General features: G+C 30.9%; 1 protein-coding gene across 1 annotated transcript; it reads right to left on the bottom strand.

Moving 5' to 3' along the window:
• Positions 1-6,738: 6,738 nt before the first annotated feature.
• On the bottom strand, positions 6,739-10,278 carry LOC111619155. Its single transcript, XM_023360830.1, has 2 exons — positions 9,950-10,278; positions 6,739-7,995 (listed from the first exon to the last, which is right to left on the bottom strand). Exons 1-2 carry the CDS (start codon positions 10,150-10,152, stop codon positions 6,948-6,950), a joined length of 1,251 nt encoding a protein of 416 aa, XP_023216598.1. The 5' UTR covers positions 10,153-10,278; the 3' UTR covers positions 6,739-6,947.
• Between the last annotated feature and the right edge of the window lie 7,537 nt (positions 10,279-17,815).

The following is a 17,815-nucleotide window of genomic DNA, read 5'->3' as shown; positions in this document are numbered from 1 at the left end:
TATTTTTGAAACCGTGCCAGTGATTTATTTTAATTCAAACACAAATTATTTATCGTATTTATACAGACACTTAGCAAATCACAGAATTGGCAAATCACAGAACTGAATAAAATTTAATTCTGTGATTTGCCAAGTGTCTGTATAAATACGATAAATAATGTGTATTTGAATTAAAATAAAGTTGAAGTTGATATTTCTATTTTTCGTTTAGTGTTAAATTAATAAATTTTTATAAATAAATATACTTAATTCTCTGTAAAAATAAATTTACAATAGTTTATATGCATAAGAAAGTTCCTAAATAAAGGAAGNCTTCCCGAGAATATCGAAAAAGAGCTGCTGGAATATATATTGTTGATGGAGGCCATATTTTTCTATTATAAAAGCATTTTTGCGATAAAATACATTGGAGTAACTAATTTTGTAATTATTTAACATTTTTTTGTACTTTCCTATCTGTTTTTGGCTACATTAAAGCATTTATTTGAAAATATACAGTAAGGTTCCATATTACTACCCGATTTTCTCTAAGCCTACTTTCGTACTTTTTGTACAAAAGCCTTCAAAAACCATACTTATAGTTACACTAGCGAAAAATCTAATTAGGAACATTTAAATTACTAGTTTCCAGTACTTTTCGCACAAAAAATGTGGGTGTAGTTATGATACCTTGTTTACAATTCACTAAAATGTAATTGGGGTTCCATAATACCACCTTCTCCTCTATATATTTACTATATTTAATATATATATTTACTATATTTTAAAAAGGTTTGATGTTCGGCACCGAATTGTAAAAATTCGATAACCAAAAACTACAAGATTGTTTCGTTTTTCCCGCTGACAATTACAGGAGAGTGATGATTTAAGAGTTAATATAAGTAATGGTTTATTATTGATTATACACAGAAAATCAGATTTATTAGAATTGAATAATAATGAATTTTCTTCGTAAATAATTGAAGAAATTCTGCCTTAAATATTTGTCCCAAGGTGACATTTTATTGTTTGATAATATACTCAACTTTATTAATGTACATTAAGAAAGTTGAGTACATTATCTCAATATTACCCTTACATTTTAGGATTTTTTAAACAAATGTTTTTAGGTCATTAAACATTGCTTTTTCAGATGTTAGAAAACAATGGCGTGCTGTCCATGGAAGCTGTGGAAGCGCCGCTTCCCTTATATTTTCTAAAATATAAATATATATTGTGCGATTATTTTCATATTTTAACGTACTTTGAATTAATTAAAATTAACATTTTATTATAACCGCGCTATGTATCTTATTACAAATTTCTATACTACATTTGAAAAAATGATAAGATTGCTATAGTATATTCGAATATAAATTCGTGTATGTATATTCCCAATGGAAGCGCTGTATTGTCGAATACCGGACAACTCCACGGCGAAAATATTTGAGTCGTATAAAGTAGCCAGATTATACTCATTTGCGCATGCAAATGAGCGAAACAACCTCGCGGTTTAGCTGGTGGATACTACACACCAAAATATCGTATAACGCTACCAATGATTTTATCCAGGGCGACACAGCTTCCCTATCATCAAATGTCACAGCACGCCACTGGTAAAAAATATATTTATTACAAGGACCACGTGATATTGTCATGAGAAATATTCACTAATCAATTATTTTTCAAAACATTTAGGGCCTATATTAATTAAATTATTATTAATATTTATTAATTATTTTGAAGATTTCTGCTGTGTGAGATTTGGAATGTAGTGAGAAATGATTACTTGGTTATAAGACTACAGAAAATTATTTTCCTCTTCTAGTTGATGTTTTCCTTTATCGGGATCATCAGTCATAAAAGATTGCTTGAATATATTCAATAAGAAAAATTCAACTGAAATTTAGTGCATATTTTGTAATTATTATTGCTTTTATAAATTTATATTTTGATACAAATATTTGATGCATACACTGTCATTCAGTGTGAACATATTGCTTTCTAAGTAACAGTTTTAGTGAAATTGGAAAGTTCAGTATCCGGTTACTAATAGAGATTTCTTTTAAATATTTTATGTTGTTAGATGAAGTCAAAAATCCAGTATATAAACTGTTTTAATATTTAGCGCATATTCCAAAATGTTTGCATTTATGCATCATTAAAGTAGTTTTAATTAACCGTGTTTAAATTACATTAAAACATGGTTCTCAGATCAGTACTAGCCTACAGACTGTTTGTGGTAAAGTTTTAGTTTTCTGACAGGTTGTATAACATTTTGTAACTTATTAAACAGTATAACAGAAACATTATTATAACAGATTTATTAAAGAGAATAAATGTTATAATATTGTTTGTGGACACACGTTAAAATTTAAAATAAAATATAGTAATTGAAGTTAAAACTTTCAGACATTTAAATTATATTTCATAATAATTGAGAGTAATATCACTACAAATCGCATATTCTAATGAACAATTGTTGCTTAGTAATCACTTTATTATAAAATAACAAAATAAATAAAGTTGAATTCTGGTATTTTTGAAACCGTGCCAGTGATTTATTTTAATTCAAACACAAATTATTTATCGTATTTATACAGACACTTAGCAAATCACAGAATTGGCAAATCACAGAACTGAATAAAATTTAATTCTGTGATTTGCCAAGTGTCTGTATAAATACGATAAATAATGTGTATTTGAATTAAAATAAAGTTGAAGTTGATATTTCTATTTTTCGTTTAGTGTTAAATTAATAAATTTTTATAAATAAATATACTTAATTCTCTGTAAAAATAAATTTACAATAGTTTATATGCATAAGAAAGTTCCTAAATAAAAGAAGTTATTATCTCTTGCAAGTACTTTTGAAGGTTTAATTTACATATGTAAAGATTGTCAGAATGATTTTCTTTTCTCTTCATTAAAATTTATAAAAATGTTTAATCTGAGCCCCTGTTTGCAGTTTGTGTAATAATGTAAAAGTGCATGTGAATATAGAAAACTAAACATACTTTTATTTAAGAAATATCCAAATTTCTTCTCTAATTTTGCATTTCAAAACTAAATAAATTTATCCTCGTATTTTATTATACGAAACATTGACATAGCTTTTTATTTTTGAAACCTTCGTTTAAAGTCTTTAATTATGTTAGTGTAACCTCTAAATAAAAAATACTCTATTTGAAATAAAAGTAATTTTGTGGCTTGAACTCCAAGGAAATCTATACCGTGACCTTTTTTTTTTTTTTTTTTTTTTTTTTTTTTTTTTTTTTTTTTTTTTTTTTTTTTTTTTTTTTTTTTTTTTTTTTTTTTTTTTTTTTTTTTTTTTTTTTTTTTTTTTTTTTTTTTTTTTTTTTTTTTTTTTTTTTTTTTTTTTTTTTTTTTTTTTTTTTTTTTTTTTTTTTTTTTTTTTTTTTTTTTTTTTTTTTTTTTTTTTTTTTTTTTTTTTTTTTTTTTTTTTTTTTTTTTTTTTTTTTTTTTTTTTTTTTTTTTTTTTTTTTTTTTTTTTTTTTTTTTTTTTTTTTTTTTTTTTTTTTTTTTTTTTTTTTTTTTTTTTTTTTTTTTTTTTTTTTTTTTTTTTTTTTTTTTTTTTTTTTTTTTTTTTTTTTTTTTTTTTTTTTTTTTTTTTTTTTTTTTTTTTTTTTTTTTTTTTTTTTTTTTTTTTTTTTTTTTTTTTTTTTTTTTTTTTTTTTTTTTTTTTTTTTTTTTTTTTTTTTTTTTTTTTTTTTTTTTTTTTTTTTTTTTTTTTTTTTTTTTTTTTTTTTTTTTTTTTTTTTTTTTTTTTTTTTTTTTTTTTTTTTTTTTTTTTTTTTTTTTTTTTTTTTTTTTTTTTTTTTTTTTTTTTTTTTTTTTTTTTTTTTTTTTTTTTTTTTTTTTTTTTTTTTTTTTTTNGATGGGTATATACACATACACTTGAGCCAACACCAAGCTCGGACTTAGAACCGTCTGTGAAGATGTAAACGTCACTTGGAATAGCAGGCCCAGTAGTAGGGATAGGATCAAGAGACACATCAGGCAGGTGGAAATCGGTAGGGTGTAAAGAGCCGTTGAGAACAGCCCACTCGCGTGGGAATAAATGGATACCAGTCCTCCAAAGGAGATGCTCGTGGTGAGTGCTAATGCAATCAGTCCTCACATAGTACTGGAGTACCTTAGCCTGCAGGGCCAGGGGCCATGGAAGAACACCTGCCAGAACTGTCAGTGCATCTGTAGATACTATACCGTGACCTTGGAACTACAAATCCAAAATGGTCACTCCATAGGGAATATTGGTGTTCTGACCTTATGTTTATCGACCTCGTACGGATACCACACTTCCATAGAAAATCATTACACTAAATATCCAACGCCTTCTAATAGCTACAGGGAAAACTAAATGTATTGCATATTGCCAGCTTAAAGGGGTAAATCATTACTAAAGTTTACTTTTATATATACTGACTATTTTATTTATTTATTATTTCAAATTTATTATTGCACGTAAAAAACATATAAATCTACTTAAAACGTAATATATATATATAACTGTTGTAAAAAAATAAAATTTCAAAAAATCCTTTTAAAACAAATTTTGATATTAGTTACAGAAAATTTAAAAAATTTTTGGGTAATAATATAAATTTAAATATTTACATTAGTACATTTTATATTACAAAACCCAACCACTGTAAAATAACCTTACTGTAAATACAAGTCATATAATTTTAGGCTTAGCTAATTTTTTCACTTAAATTTCACCTAAACATAATTTCATATTTCTAACTGAACAAACCAAATATCTTTTTACATCTTTTGGAAGTAAAAATTGATGAGGCTTTTTTTTGTAAAATTTATAAAAAGCAGCGGAACAGTTTTTATTTCCTCATTTCACCGTATTGAGCGTAAATTCAGCGCCCTTTTGTAGGGACAGGAAAGCGAGTTAGCAAATTTGCTAAAGTATCGCATCTGTATTATAATTGTTGTGTCGGCGCCATTTTTGTTTAGCCAATTTTGCTCAAAAAAGAGCAAAACCTACTTACACGAATAAGCTGGGCACGAAAAATCGGGAGTACACTGGGTGGATCCTTAGCATGTCAGACCAAAATTCGAGGAGACTGGAACAATGATTACAGTGCTTAGTCTCTATTCTTTACTGCTGTACTATAGTATGCTTTTTTATGTCTAATGACAGGTGCAATAGCAGCGGGCTAACGAAATTAGCATTGCATCCATGGTCATAGACCGGTAAGCCTTAGTGACTCACAGGATTGTGGGTCTCTGTATTGTTAGCAGCGTTTTGCTTTCTTTGAAATCCCTGATCTCAGAAATGCTTTTCAGATTTCGTATTTTAAGCAGCAGTTCTATTATTTAATTCTATATTATATAAATTCTTTATGTAATTGTAGTACAAATGTTACTTTGATGCAATTTTAAATGATGATTACACGCGAATACGAAAATATGAGATTTTAAGTGTTTTTGACTGTACTGTATAGTGTCGATGATTATAAACGGAGTGTCATAGAACTGACAAATTTAGTTGCTTGAAAAATGTAAATTATATTAAAATTAACAATTTAACTATATTGACAAAAGAAGCATCATATTATTAACGCGCATAAAATCTGGGGCATCTAAATGATTTGGCCTTTCCCTACAGAGTATATTGAAACTTCCTAACAACATACTAACAAGTAAGCTATCCTTTGGGATATAATACAATTAGTGTTGCTAATTTTAGACCATCTAATTCCTAAAAAAACAAAAAAAAAAAATTAAACGTTTCTAAAAACAGTGAGATGTCTTATCGTTACCGGAAATAAAACCGCACGTGATNAAGAAAAGTATTAAAAATTTATAATTCAATTTTTTGGGTCATTGACATTCTGAGGCACAGGGCCTATTAGTCCCTTTGTAGATCCGCCCACTCATGCATTTAGTTCCTAAAAACGAACAATAAATAAATAAATAAATAAATAAACGTTTCTAAAAACAGTGAGATGTCTTATCGTTACCGGAAATAAAACCGCACGTGATTTATATATAAATATTCTAAATATTCGGAATGAATTTAAGCAAAATAAAAATGTGTTTAGAACATCAAGAAAAGGGGCATCACAAATTTTTCATAGATTAGTTTAGTTGCATCTATAGTACGGTCTATAGCAGTGTTTCCCAACCTTTTTTGTGCTATATTCCACCTAAGTCTTTCTAAAATTCTTATGCCCCCCTAACATATACAGCGGCTATACGGTTAACTTAAACTCTGGACGAGTCCATTTTCGAATTGCCCCTTAACAATCCAATTGCCCCCTGTGGGGCGTGGACCCCACGTTGGGAAACACTGGTCTATAGTAAGAGTCCACAATACAAGAAAACGTTAAAATATTTGCTGTCATTAATTTCGAAAAATAAAATTTTATGTTTTATTATTCTTTATGTTTTCAATTATCTGGGATATATACTATGTTTTAAACTATCGAGTGCTTAGGATTCCTAAAAGTAGTCTTAATCCGTCCTACGTATAAAAGCACTATTTCCAATTAAAACAGCAGAAGGAATATTTACAAGTCTATGTTAAATCACTTGACTAAATCAAATACGATTTCAAACGAGTTCTAAATTTACGCGACACGACGCGTTTAATTTGTCAAAAGAAGTCAAATAAGAAAGAGTAAAAGCTTTTCGAATTTTTAACATTTATTCTCAAACTATAAATTATGTTTTTCTTCTTAAAATACAAATCACAACGATTTCTTTCCTTTCGTTCGGACACAACGAACGTACGTCATTCTTAATCACAATTATTCTTAATCACTTAATTGTGTTATTATTAGAAGCGATTGCAAATAATGCAATCGCTTCTAATTGTCTATGCATAGTAGTTCTGAAATACACGAATAATTTTAATGAAAACCAAAATAGTCCTCTTTAAAAATACCCGACGTAAGATATATATATAAAAAAAGGAAATTTTTGAGATTTTAAAAATAGAAGACAGTGCTACAAAGAAATTTCACATTTTCTTCTTCACTTGTAGTCTCATCTGGAAAATTGTAGGCTGGGATGTAATCATTTGTATCCTTCATAACTACTATTAAGTTCGAATTTACTTCCTTTTCAGGAATCGTAACTAAAAATATATAAAAGCTGCGTTTCGGCAATAAATTCGCTTTTCTTAAATACAAAAGCCCGTCTCTAAAGCAAATGCATTTTTCGTACAGAAAATCATGCGAATATGCCGACTTCACACCGACCAAAACATTTATCCCTTTAGGATTCATGTGGATTATTGGAACTTTAATGGCATGCACATAACAGTTTTCACAAAACGATACGTCAGCCATAAATTGAAAATTTGGTTTCATATTAATATTTTTGTTTAACTTACGACGTGCTGTTTGGTTTATGGCAAGAATCGAGGATAAATCATTAATATTCCGGCGTTTACCATTAGCAGATATTGTTTTTGGAAGGAGCGCCACGTTTTTCTCGGCGAGAAATTGTCGTATGGATTGAACTTCCTCTTCTGTTAAAATCTGTTCTTTAATAAAATTGTCCACAATCTGTTTTAAACGATCTGGATCTAGAACAAAAAATCTGATGAAAGAGATGAAAGGTTTCATCACGTCTCTCTTCGATATGTTGGCATTTGTTTCCCTCAATTTGAGAAATGTTTTTTCGACCCACATGCGAAGTCCCATCAACAAATCAAATTCCTCCAGTGATCGGTATAGGGGGATCGTTAATAACTTGTGAATAGTAGTTTCTTCGCACGATCGGAAATAATCGGTACGGAAAATACTTCTATCAGAGAAACTGAATTGATTGAAACAAACACGTTGCAATTGCTTTTCATTGTATTTGCAAGCTAAATCGTGGACACGACAAACATGTGTACTGAGAGTCAACCTGACGAGATAATAGAAACTTCTAGTTTCTAAATGGCTAATGAAGTAACGTTTGCTGAATAAATACATTTCAAATCCTCTATCCGCAGAAGTAAATTCAGGAATTTTGTTATCCAAAAATCTGAAATTGTAGAAAGATTTAAATGTTTATAAATGAAATAATTCTATGATACGCTTCTTGTCTAGTCTTGGTATATATCATACCTGTGAGCACTATGTTTCGTACAGAAAAACTTTTTGGAAAAATAAAGAGATTTTCTAAGGCTTATATTGTGTCCAGTGACGGTGTAATAAGTCTAACAATAAAGAAGGCCAACATAGTGCTCACAAGTATATATCTAAAATGATTCATATAATTGTTTGTTATTTTACATTTACTCGCTTAAAAACACATCATGTTCTACCACATAACATTTTCTTAACAAGCGAAGACATCTGAAGCCATTCAGGTCATATTCTTATAAATCAATGTTTAATTATTGCACGTCGAGATTGCGGCATCGCTAATTCATATGACTAATCTTTTATGGGTAAAATTGCAGATTTAAATGGTAAAATTGCGTTGTGAATGACATTGTTGCGACCTTAACAGAGCTGGCTGTAAAGCATGGCAATAGGAACCATACCTCTAAATGTGACCCTTTCCGAAATTAGTCGCTCTGAATGATGTGATTGGGGCGATATCAGGCGATCCACACTATACCAATAGGAGTAAAACGTCAAAAGAAACTGACGACCGTTAGAGAGATAAGTGACACGTAAACTGATTTCGAGGAGCCTAGCTTTCGAAGGGTTGTCAGTTCCTTTGACATTTTTACACATACGGGCATGGACTACCGCTCTGAAAAGATTCCAATTGCCTCATTTAGAATTGCAATTTCGCCATATCAATTCAAATAAATATTCTTTATTTCCTAATGTTAACACGAGAATCTACAGTTAAAAATAACTATAGAAATACATTTTTATCTAGAACAGTGGTTTCCAATTAGTTTTTCCTGCGTACCAATTCAAGAAAGAGCCCAAACTCGCGTACCCCTTATAGCAGAAATTCATATTAATCTATACTAATATTATAAATTCGAAGGTAATTCTATCTGTCTGTCTGTCACCTTTCCACGTCTAAACCGCTGAACAGGTTTTAATAAAATTTGACACAGATAGCTTACATGTTAGAGATGGACATAGGGTACATTTTACTGCGAGTAAATATCTTACTCCCACAAGAAAATTCGATATAATGCGGGCGAAGCTGTGGGTAGACAGCTAGTGATAAATAGAATAAGTTTTTTTTTACATTTATTACGTTTAAAATACAATTCTAATAATAATGAAAATAACATAAGGTTATTTAATTTTAATGCGACAAATGTGCACGATTTTCTTCGCACAACTTTGTAAAATCTGGTTGCTTTTTGGTCAGCTTCAGTCTCGAGTCATCTTCGAGTTAAAGTCCATGACGATGTTTAGTTTTCATGTTTGTCATGGCCGAAAATCCGTTTTCGCAGAGGTATGTTGTGCAAAATAGTAGTAAATATTTTATTTCCGCTTCGCTGACATGATAATAACGATAATTGTACAATTAACACAAATTGTGTTAATTGTACAATTTTTGTTTCTTGCGTAAGAATTTCGTTTAGGTATCGTCACAAATGCATTTTTTTGATAAAATTTCGAGAATATTTTTATTTATAAATAAACGAATTTGTGCAATCGACATCATGTTGTAAATTGCCGAAGTTTTGAAGCCATTATTTTTTTGATTGCTTCATCTCATGCATTTAAATTTTAAATCGACCGATTTCATATTGCCGTGCGTACCCCTTCATGCAATTTCGCGTAACCCCAGGGGTACGCGTACCACTAATTGGGAGCCATTAGTCTAGAAATACATTTTTGTGTAGAAATAAATTACCAATTATTATCCACAAACGATTGGTTTTAAAAATTATTCTAAATATTTTCAGCGATATTTCAAAACGGTCAAGAGACTTTCTTCATTAAACACGATTATCTTTTAATATATATTCATACTGAAGACAAATTAAGTGACTTATAAAATAGATCTGACAAACCTGGCGAATTGGTTGAGCGTTTCTAATGTCAGAGGTACTTTTAGAAGAAACTTCATTTTGTTCGGACACACCATTATGGAATATTTCAACAATCCCGCCTTTTCCTTCAATGAATTTAGTGACACGACGACAGATTCTTCGTTATCATTGACTATAGTCACTTTGTCATAGTTGAATGTTCCTTCCTCTTCTACGTTCGACATTTTCTCCTAATACTGAAGAGGAAATTGAAATAATAATAAATAAAGATTGTCAGAACCAATATTAAATACTACTCGACGATTTCTTCAAAGTCCAACAATTCCACCACTCTAAAATCACCAGATACACGATTTGTGAAAGCTGCTTCTGTTTATATGCAAATGATTTATTTAATGATTGATGGTGATTACTTTTAAAAAGCACTATTATATATAAATATTTACGTTTAATTCTATAAATTCTTTTGTAAGTAAATGGTTTAACTTTTTAATACTATTTATGTAAACAAAAAGAAAAAAATATTTTTGTGGGAATTGTTTGTATACGGCAACGAGACACGTGAGTGATCTGTCTTTCGTGGAATGACTTCCGGGAGGGATTTTAAAGGGTACGTGGCCACTATTTATGCGTTAAACACGTGGAGAAAACCCGGAAAATCGCACGTGGCAAGCCCATCCTGGCAAGATGCGAATCCACGACCACGATCTCTGTTTAGAGGTTTAATGGGGAATAAAGTACAGTATACAAATTAGCACTTGTATTCATTCACTGCTTCAATTGTTTACTAATTTCAGACCTTATAGAATCTATTTTGTTTTTAAATACAAAGTTTTTTGAATTGATTTCAGCTGTAAAATTAACACAAATTCGAATGTTACTGAATTTTTTTTATGTTAAAATTTTAATTAAGAGTTTTAAAAATCAGAAAATTTAAATTAAAGTGAATTAATGAGATTTGTAAGTTTATTTAATTACATATGAATAATAGAATTGATTTCTAATTAAAATTAATTAATTTCCTGGTAACATTTGGTGAAGCCATCTGTTATGATATTTTATTTTAAAAACATTTATATTTTTAACTATTATAAATGGCAAAAAGCTTAATTTTGAGAATAGGGATGGGTTTTATAAAAAAAAAAAAAAAAAATTTAAACGCTAATAAAAGAGTAAAATCGTCATTGAGTTTGACCCTACTGGAGATACACGACTCCCATTATTTCCCCATCCCCTCGATCTTTAATCACCAGAATTTAATAGCATCAATCTTCCTAATAAATAAATCTTAAATATTTCAGAAATTTTCAACAAAAAGCACAGAGTTTTTAAGCTTAGAAGAGGATGAAAAATCCCGTCCCCCACAATCACTAACAACCATACATATTTTTTTACATTTCACCACGTTTCGAGGTCCTGAGTCGAAAAATGTAAAAATATGGGGATCATTGTTTGACCGATCGCCATACTTTTCCTCTGTTATACACAACAGTCAGGAAAGTAAAAATCCAGCAACGAAGTGCGTAACTTTCGTTGCTGTTATCATCTCTTTAAAAAAATCTCTTATTTTAATCATAATAAATAAAATTGTGTATGGCGCTATCTGTTGTGAAATTTCATTATGAAAAACTTTTTATATTATTGATTATTATAAAATGGCGAAAAGGTTAATTTTGAAAATAGGGATGAGTTTAAAAAGAAAATTGTAAATGATAATAACGAGCAATAGCTTTAAGTCTGACCCTTCTCGAGATATGACACGACCCAATCTATCTCGCCACCCGGCGACCTTCAACCACCAAAATTTAATATAAATCTCCTTATATACAAGTTATCATGCCAAATTCCTTTCTAATCCATTTCTAAATCTTTACCTCATTCTGAGATATTAAATGTAACATACACACAAACAGAACTTGTTGGATTTAGGAGGCTTTAAAATGTGGAAAGATGCAAAAATCCAAAGTCGAGGAGGATCCAACCTATTTTGAAATACTCTTGGCTATTCCAATTAGGATTTCGGAGGGTCACACCTCCAGCAGCCTTGCTTTGTTTTATTATTTACATTGTCCAGCTTATAGACTGTAGGCATATTGGCACACCCAATCACTGACTAAAGTATTCGCTAGTTCCTTTAGTGTAATACTGTATATAAAAAAGAGGGAGGTCAAGCCACCTAACCATCTACAGATGTCTAGAATCCTTTCAAGAATCGGAGTTATATGTAATAATCTCCTTGCAAGCGGTTCGGTCCATTGCCAGAGATTATTACTAATGATGGAACGAATATTCAGTTACTATTCGCTATTCGGCCTATGTTTCGCTATTCGGCGAATACCGAATACCTAAAAACAGGAGTAAGAAATAACAAAAACACAGTAAATTAATCATTTTGATAACTTTCATTAATGGTAACATACATTTCAAGTTTGATTAAGGACAATTTTTTGCTTATTTATGTAAAATATCAAAAGAAAACTAAATTAACTAAGTTATTTTTTAAGAGATCAGAAAAGGTAACATATCAAATGAAAACTACCTACTTATTATGTAGTTTAGTCATCTATATACTCGCATAGAAAAGAACAAGTCCTGATAGGATAATTAACGCAGAGCCAAAACTACTGGTGCTAGAAACTTAAAAATTTGAGAATGTGTTCCTTTTGTAAAGTTTAGGCGTGCTAAGAAAACATTATACGAAATTCAATCCTAAAGGGGTGAAAAAGGTAAAAAATTTGTTTGAAAATTTTTAGTGCGTAGGCATATTAGATCAAAACTTACGTCATAAAAAATGAAAAAATAATAATTAATGATCTGTAAAGCGTTTTTATGAAATCATCCCTTATTATAAACTTGAAAATTAAATTAACTTTTTTGTTTCATTGTACAAAATTATTTATCATAACTGAAGTTCTAGACAGCTTGGTAGCCTGAACGCCCCCAGGCTTTCGCCCGTGCAAGCTAAGCGACTTTCATTACAAGCATTTAGTTTTCCGAAGTCTATGAGAACAATTATTTGGCATTGACAGCCGCGAATTTCGCGCCAATAAGCTGCCTCGACTTGTTCGATTATGTTATCAACTCAATTTCATATTTATTTTCACATTTTCACTTCGCGGTCCTTTTCTGTTCTTTTTCCGTTATTTACACGTATAGGTCATTTCATTGTTATCCACATTTGATATCATCACTTATCATATACTGCCATGACGCTCGTGTCTGTCCGCTACAACTGTCAAGAATTAATGCAATTGGCGAAGCGTAGTGACAGCGGGCCAATAGAGAACAGGATGCGTGATCCTTTCCATAATGCGTTTTGCGCGCCAATTTTCGCGCGTGCGTTAATCAAGCCGTATAGTTTGGCCGAATATACTATTCGTTGCATCACTAATTATTACGCATTGAAATGATCATTGCCCAAGGTTACTCCAGTCTGTCTGGTTGCTTGGCTTAGGCTGCCCCACGCCTGCCCAGGCATGGGCTTCGTTCATCATCGTTAAAGCACATACCTGCTTCTTCTTGTATGTATTGTTTTTCACTTATTGTCATACCACAGTTGCACTGTATATCCACTGTATAGACGCTTCCATTTGTACCAGTGTAACCATTTACTTGTGTTATCAATTTATTTAATTCATTGTAACATTTTTCTGTTCAATAAAGTCCCGGTGCGGCTGGTGACCTCCCCCTTCCCCTTCTCACTTCTCTTTCTCTTTGGCCTCTGCCGCAAATAGCTTTTCCGTCTAATACCTTCTCACTTCTTTTCATCCCCTTTAAATTAAAGGAAATACCATTGAGTAATGCCTTCTAAACTTCCATATGTAAATGTATATGTACTGTGTAAAAATGCTTGGCTTAGGCTGCCTACTTATACCTACTAGGAAAATATCTTTCCTATTCCAGTTTCCCAGGATAGATGTGGTCATTCCAGTGCACAAGAGTTCTTTAAATTTAAGCACCATTCCACCTTGGAGACATAAGGATGTTAAAGCTATACTGGTGAATGGTTCTGCCAACCATCCATCAGTGGGATCCTGTAGTTCACTGCAGGCAAGATTTTGGCTATGGAAATGTGACTCTTTACTCCATAGGTCATGATCCTCAATCTTCCTCCTGACAAACTGATTTACCTGAGATGAAGTGACTGCATTTGTCTGCCCTTTTAGTGTTCAAATATTAGTCTTGTGTCACCAGGAGGGATGCAGAGTTTGAGGCGTGTCTCAGATTCCAGGGGTAAGGTTCCCAGTTTCTCAGCCAATGTAGGTCTTGAATCTGGGAGTTCTGGCATCTCTTGGGACTAGTCAGCGACATTACTTGCAGAAATAATGACTAGCATCTTTCTGTAAGGCCCGATTGTACCAGTCTCTTCCACCATTTTTATACCTACATTCCACTATTACTTCCTACCATTATGCAGCTTTACTTCCGTCTGTTCAAAAGAAGAGGTGTTCCAATTTATTTATAATTGTCTACTTGGACATTACTCATTAATAGGACTTTACACTAGTGTTTAAAAATCAACGCAATAAGGAGAGTTAGTTCAGAAAAAACAAATTTTCTTTATTAAATCACCTGTAGTAGTAACTTTTTCTTTTTCTGTACACTTAAATGTGTTTCGGGCTAACACGCCCTCATCAGCAGTATTACTACAAACCACTACAATAATTAAGATATATTGTATATAAAATAAAAAAAAATAAATTCTCAATAATAATATATGTGTATATTATTATTATATATGTATATATATTAAATATAATAAATAAAGATTATAATAAATAAATAAATAAATATATAAATAATTAATTAAATTTCTTTATAAATATTTACGACTTTCAAAAAGTTCAGTATCTTATCAAGATTTGGCCTCTGGCCCAAAATCTCTTTAAAACTTGCATTTCCAAAATGCTGTCTACGTATCCTCTCAGAGGCAATGCAGTTGTAAAGTATGTGTTTAACACTTACAGTACAGTTACNAAAAAGTAACGATAGTGAAGATTAAGATAATTACATTATAGCCAATTTTACCCGTTTTCACAGAATGCAAGAATTAGGTCCCCCGTTTCCAGACTAATTAGAGACCTGGTCCCAATTCTATTTCTGAACGTCTCCTGTTCATGTCAAGTCAAACGAACTATTTTCAACGTTTCTGGAACGTTTACAATCGTTCTATAATCGAACCAATATTCGAATTTTATGTTCGAATTTAATTCAAATATTGTTCGAATTTGTTCGAACAAATTCGAACAAAACATTCGAAATAAAAAGCCACTTTCAACCACTTTCAACCACTTTCAGCCCCTTATCTCCCGCACCCTTATAGCTATCGAGACGCAACCACCCTGGTGCACGAATGGAAACTTGGGGCTACTACCACATACAAACACCATTCACGTGCGATGTGTAGTTTTGGCGGAAAAGTGAAATACAGGGACATACATGTCCATATACATATACATATATATATATATATAGATATAGATATAGATATAGACATAGATTAATGAATAATGTCAAATTAGTCAATTATAAATAAATTAGAAATAAGGACTGTAAGGCAATTATAATTAAGAGGTGTTCCAGATTGAGCAAATTTGAAAACCCTAGCAGAAGGCATAAATGAGAACACAGCAATCAGACAGCAAGCTTTATAAGGCTGGAATATAGACCCAAGTCCTTTGATATTTCTGATAGATCTATAACCTTAGAACTGATCATTGTACTCCAACAGCCAGGATCAAGATAGACCTTTACAGAATTTTCAACTCTGTATTAGACCACTGGACTCATCCCACCACACCAAGACCAGTTCCTTACTTTGGAGGTATGTCAGGTTTTGACGACTTCATAGACTGACCATATGACCATAGCTTCAAGTGCTAGAGTGCATGAGACAACTCTCATTGATGGTATGCAAATGTTAGATTAAAATGAATGGATGAGGCATGACAACCAATAGCTATTGGCAAGATGCTATTGAAGAACCTATTGAAGGAAGATGCTGTAGACATGGGATACATAGGTTCTTTACAGCCTAACTACTTTAGATCGTATATTAAAATGAATGATGCTGTAAATTATATAATGTAGCATTCAATAAGAGGGTCAAACCAGTCAACAGACTTTTCTATAAAATACAGTAGAAGAGAGAATTTCTCTCTATTTTATAGAAATGACAATGTTTACTTAAAATAAGTTTTCTTGAAAATCTAAGAAGTTTGAGTTTTAAAAAAATAATTATTTAAAGTTGCCCTTATTGAACATATACATTTTTAATATAATTCTCATTCTTCAAATTTCACCTATTCAAGTTTTGACAATTTGAATGTGTGCTGTAAGAGTTCATTTCAAATTTTGCTGAACTGAATTGGAATTTAATTTAAAATAATTTTATGCCCCATTTAATTAATTGAAAACAATATTAAATATGGAAAACAAAATTTAATTTGCAAATAAATTAACAATTTCAAACTCAAATGCATTTCATTATGTACTGTACAATATTAATTGATTCAATATATTTGGTTGGATGGCTGAGCAGTTATTGTGACAGCCTGCTATTTTGGAAGATGGTCTGTCCTTATATGTTGCGCCTGTTCCTCACACCCAGCTGCTCCATTGTGGGTCTGGTTAAACCCGTAATGAGCTTGCTAAGAAAGCTCTGTTAATGTCAGAATGTGAAGATTAAGAAAATCAATTTTTAAAAAGCTTTTTAGAACATTTTATATATTAAAGATCCTGGGATATCCAATTCCTGGGGCATTATTATTTTCTTAAAGAATTTTTAAGTAGAAAAAAAATAAATAAATAAAGATTATAACTAAATATTTTCTGTAATATTTTAATGTAACTAAGTATTTGTGCTTAAAAATCGAATCAATGTAAGGATCCGCCCCGACGCCATTTGCCTAAGCCATTAATAGTTCGAGTAAAAAACGCAACCGACAAGTAACGAAGAAATGAAAAATTTGGAGGTCAATTAGGACTTGTGACCAACTTTGTCGCATCCTATCATCAATGCAACAGAACACTGATTTATGCGGCCGGCGGTGGTAGGGTTTTCTTTAAATAAAGAAAAACTATTTTACATTTTATAGTGTTTTTTTTNAAATTGTATTATATAACATTATACTATACATAATAAGGTCATCATTATTTGCGCTATTAATATTTATTTCAAGTAAGGAATTTTTCCGTGTTTTTACTTTCAACTGATGAAATAAATGATTGATTAATAGTTCGAGTAAAAAACGTAACCGACAAGTAACGAAGAAATGAAAAATTTGGAGGTCAATTAGGACTTGTGACCGACATTGTCGCATCCTATTATCAATGCAACAGAACACTGATTTATGCGGCCGGCGGTGGTAGGGTTTTCTTTAAATAAAGAAAAACTATTTTACATTTTATAGTGTTTTTTTTAATAGTAAATAGTTAAAAAGAGGGAAATCATATCAAAGACTAGTTTAATTCTTTTATTTTATTAAAGTAAGTAATTTTGCAAAAGAAAATATAACAAGTACAGGTAACCCCCGTATAACACGGCACTTCTATAGCACGGATTCACTCTAAAACGATTCGAGAATTGGGAACATCCCCCGTATAACAAGGTGCTTTTACAGCACGGGTTCACTCCAACACGGTTCGGGAATTGGGTAAAACCCTCGTACAACATAAAATGTAATAAAGGGTGCGTTCAACATCGTTTTATACCTCCGCGTAACTCCGCGCGAGCATTCTAATTGTTTTCGTGGCTACTTTAAATGCTCTTTCAACAAATACTCCATTTAATGGTTAAATTATACAATTGGGATCCTTCTTTTGCCTCTAAAAGCTCATTTTAGAATTATAGATTCCTCCACACGATACTATCGATAGTGCGGGCGC

This window comes from Centruroides sculpturatus, unplaced genomic scaffold (assembly GCF_000671375.1).
Source record: "Centruroides sculpturatus isolate CEXI.00-Female unplaced genomic scaffold, Cexi_2.0 scaffold79, whole genome shotgun sequence".
NCBI lineage: Eukaryota > Metazoa > Arthropoda > Arachnida > Scorpiones > Buthidae > Centruroides > Centruroides sculpturatus.
The sequence above is the reverse complement of the archived record's forward strand: the minus strand, read 5'-3'. Positions and strand labels throughout refer to the sequence as shown.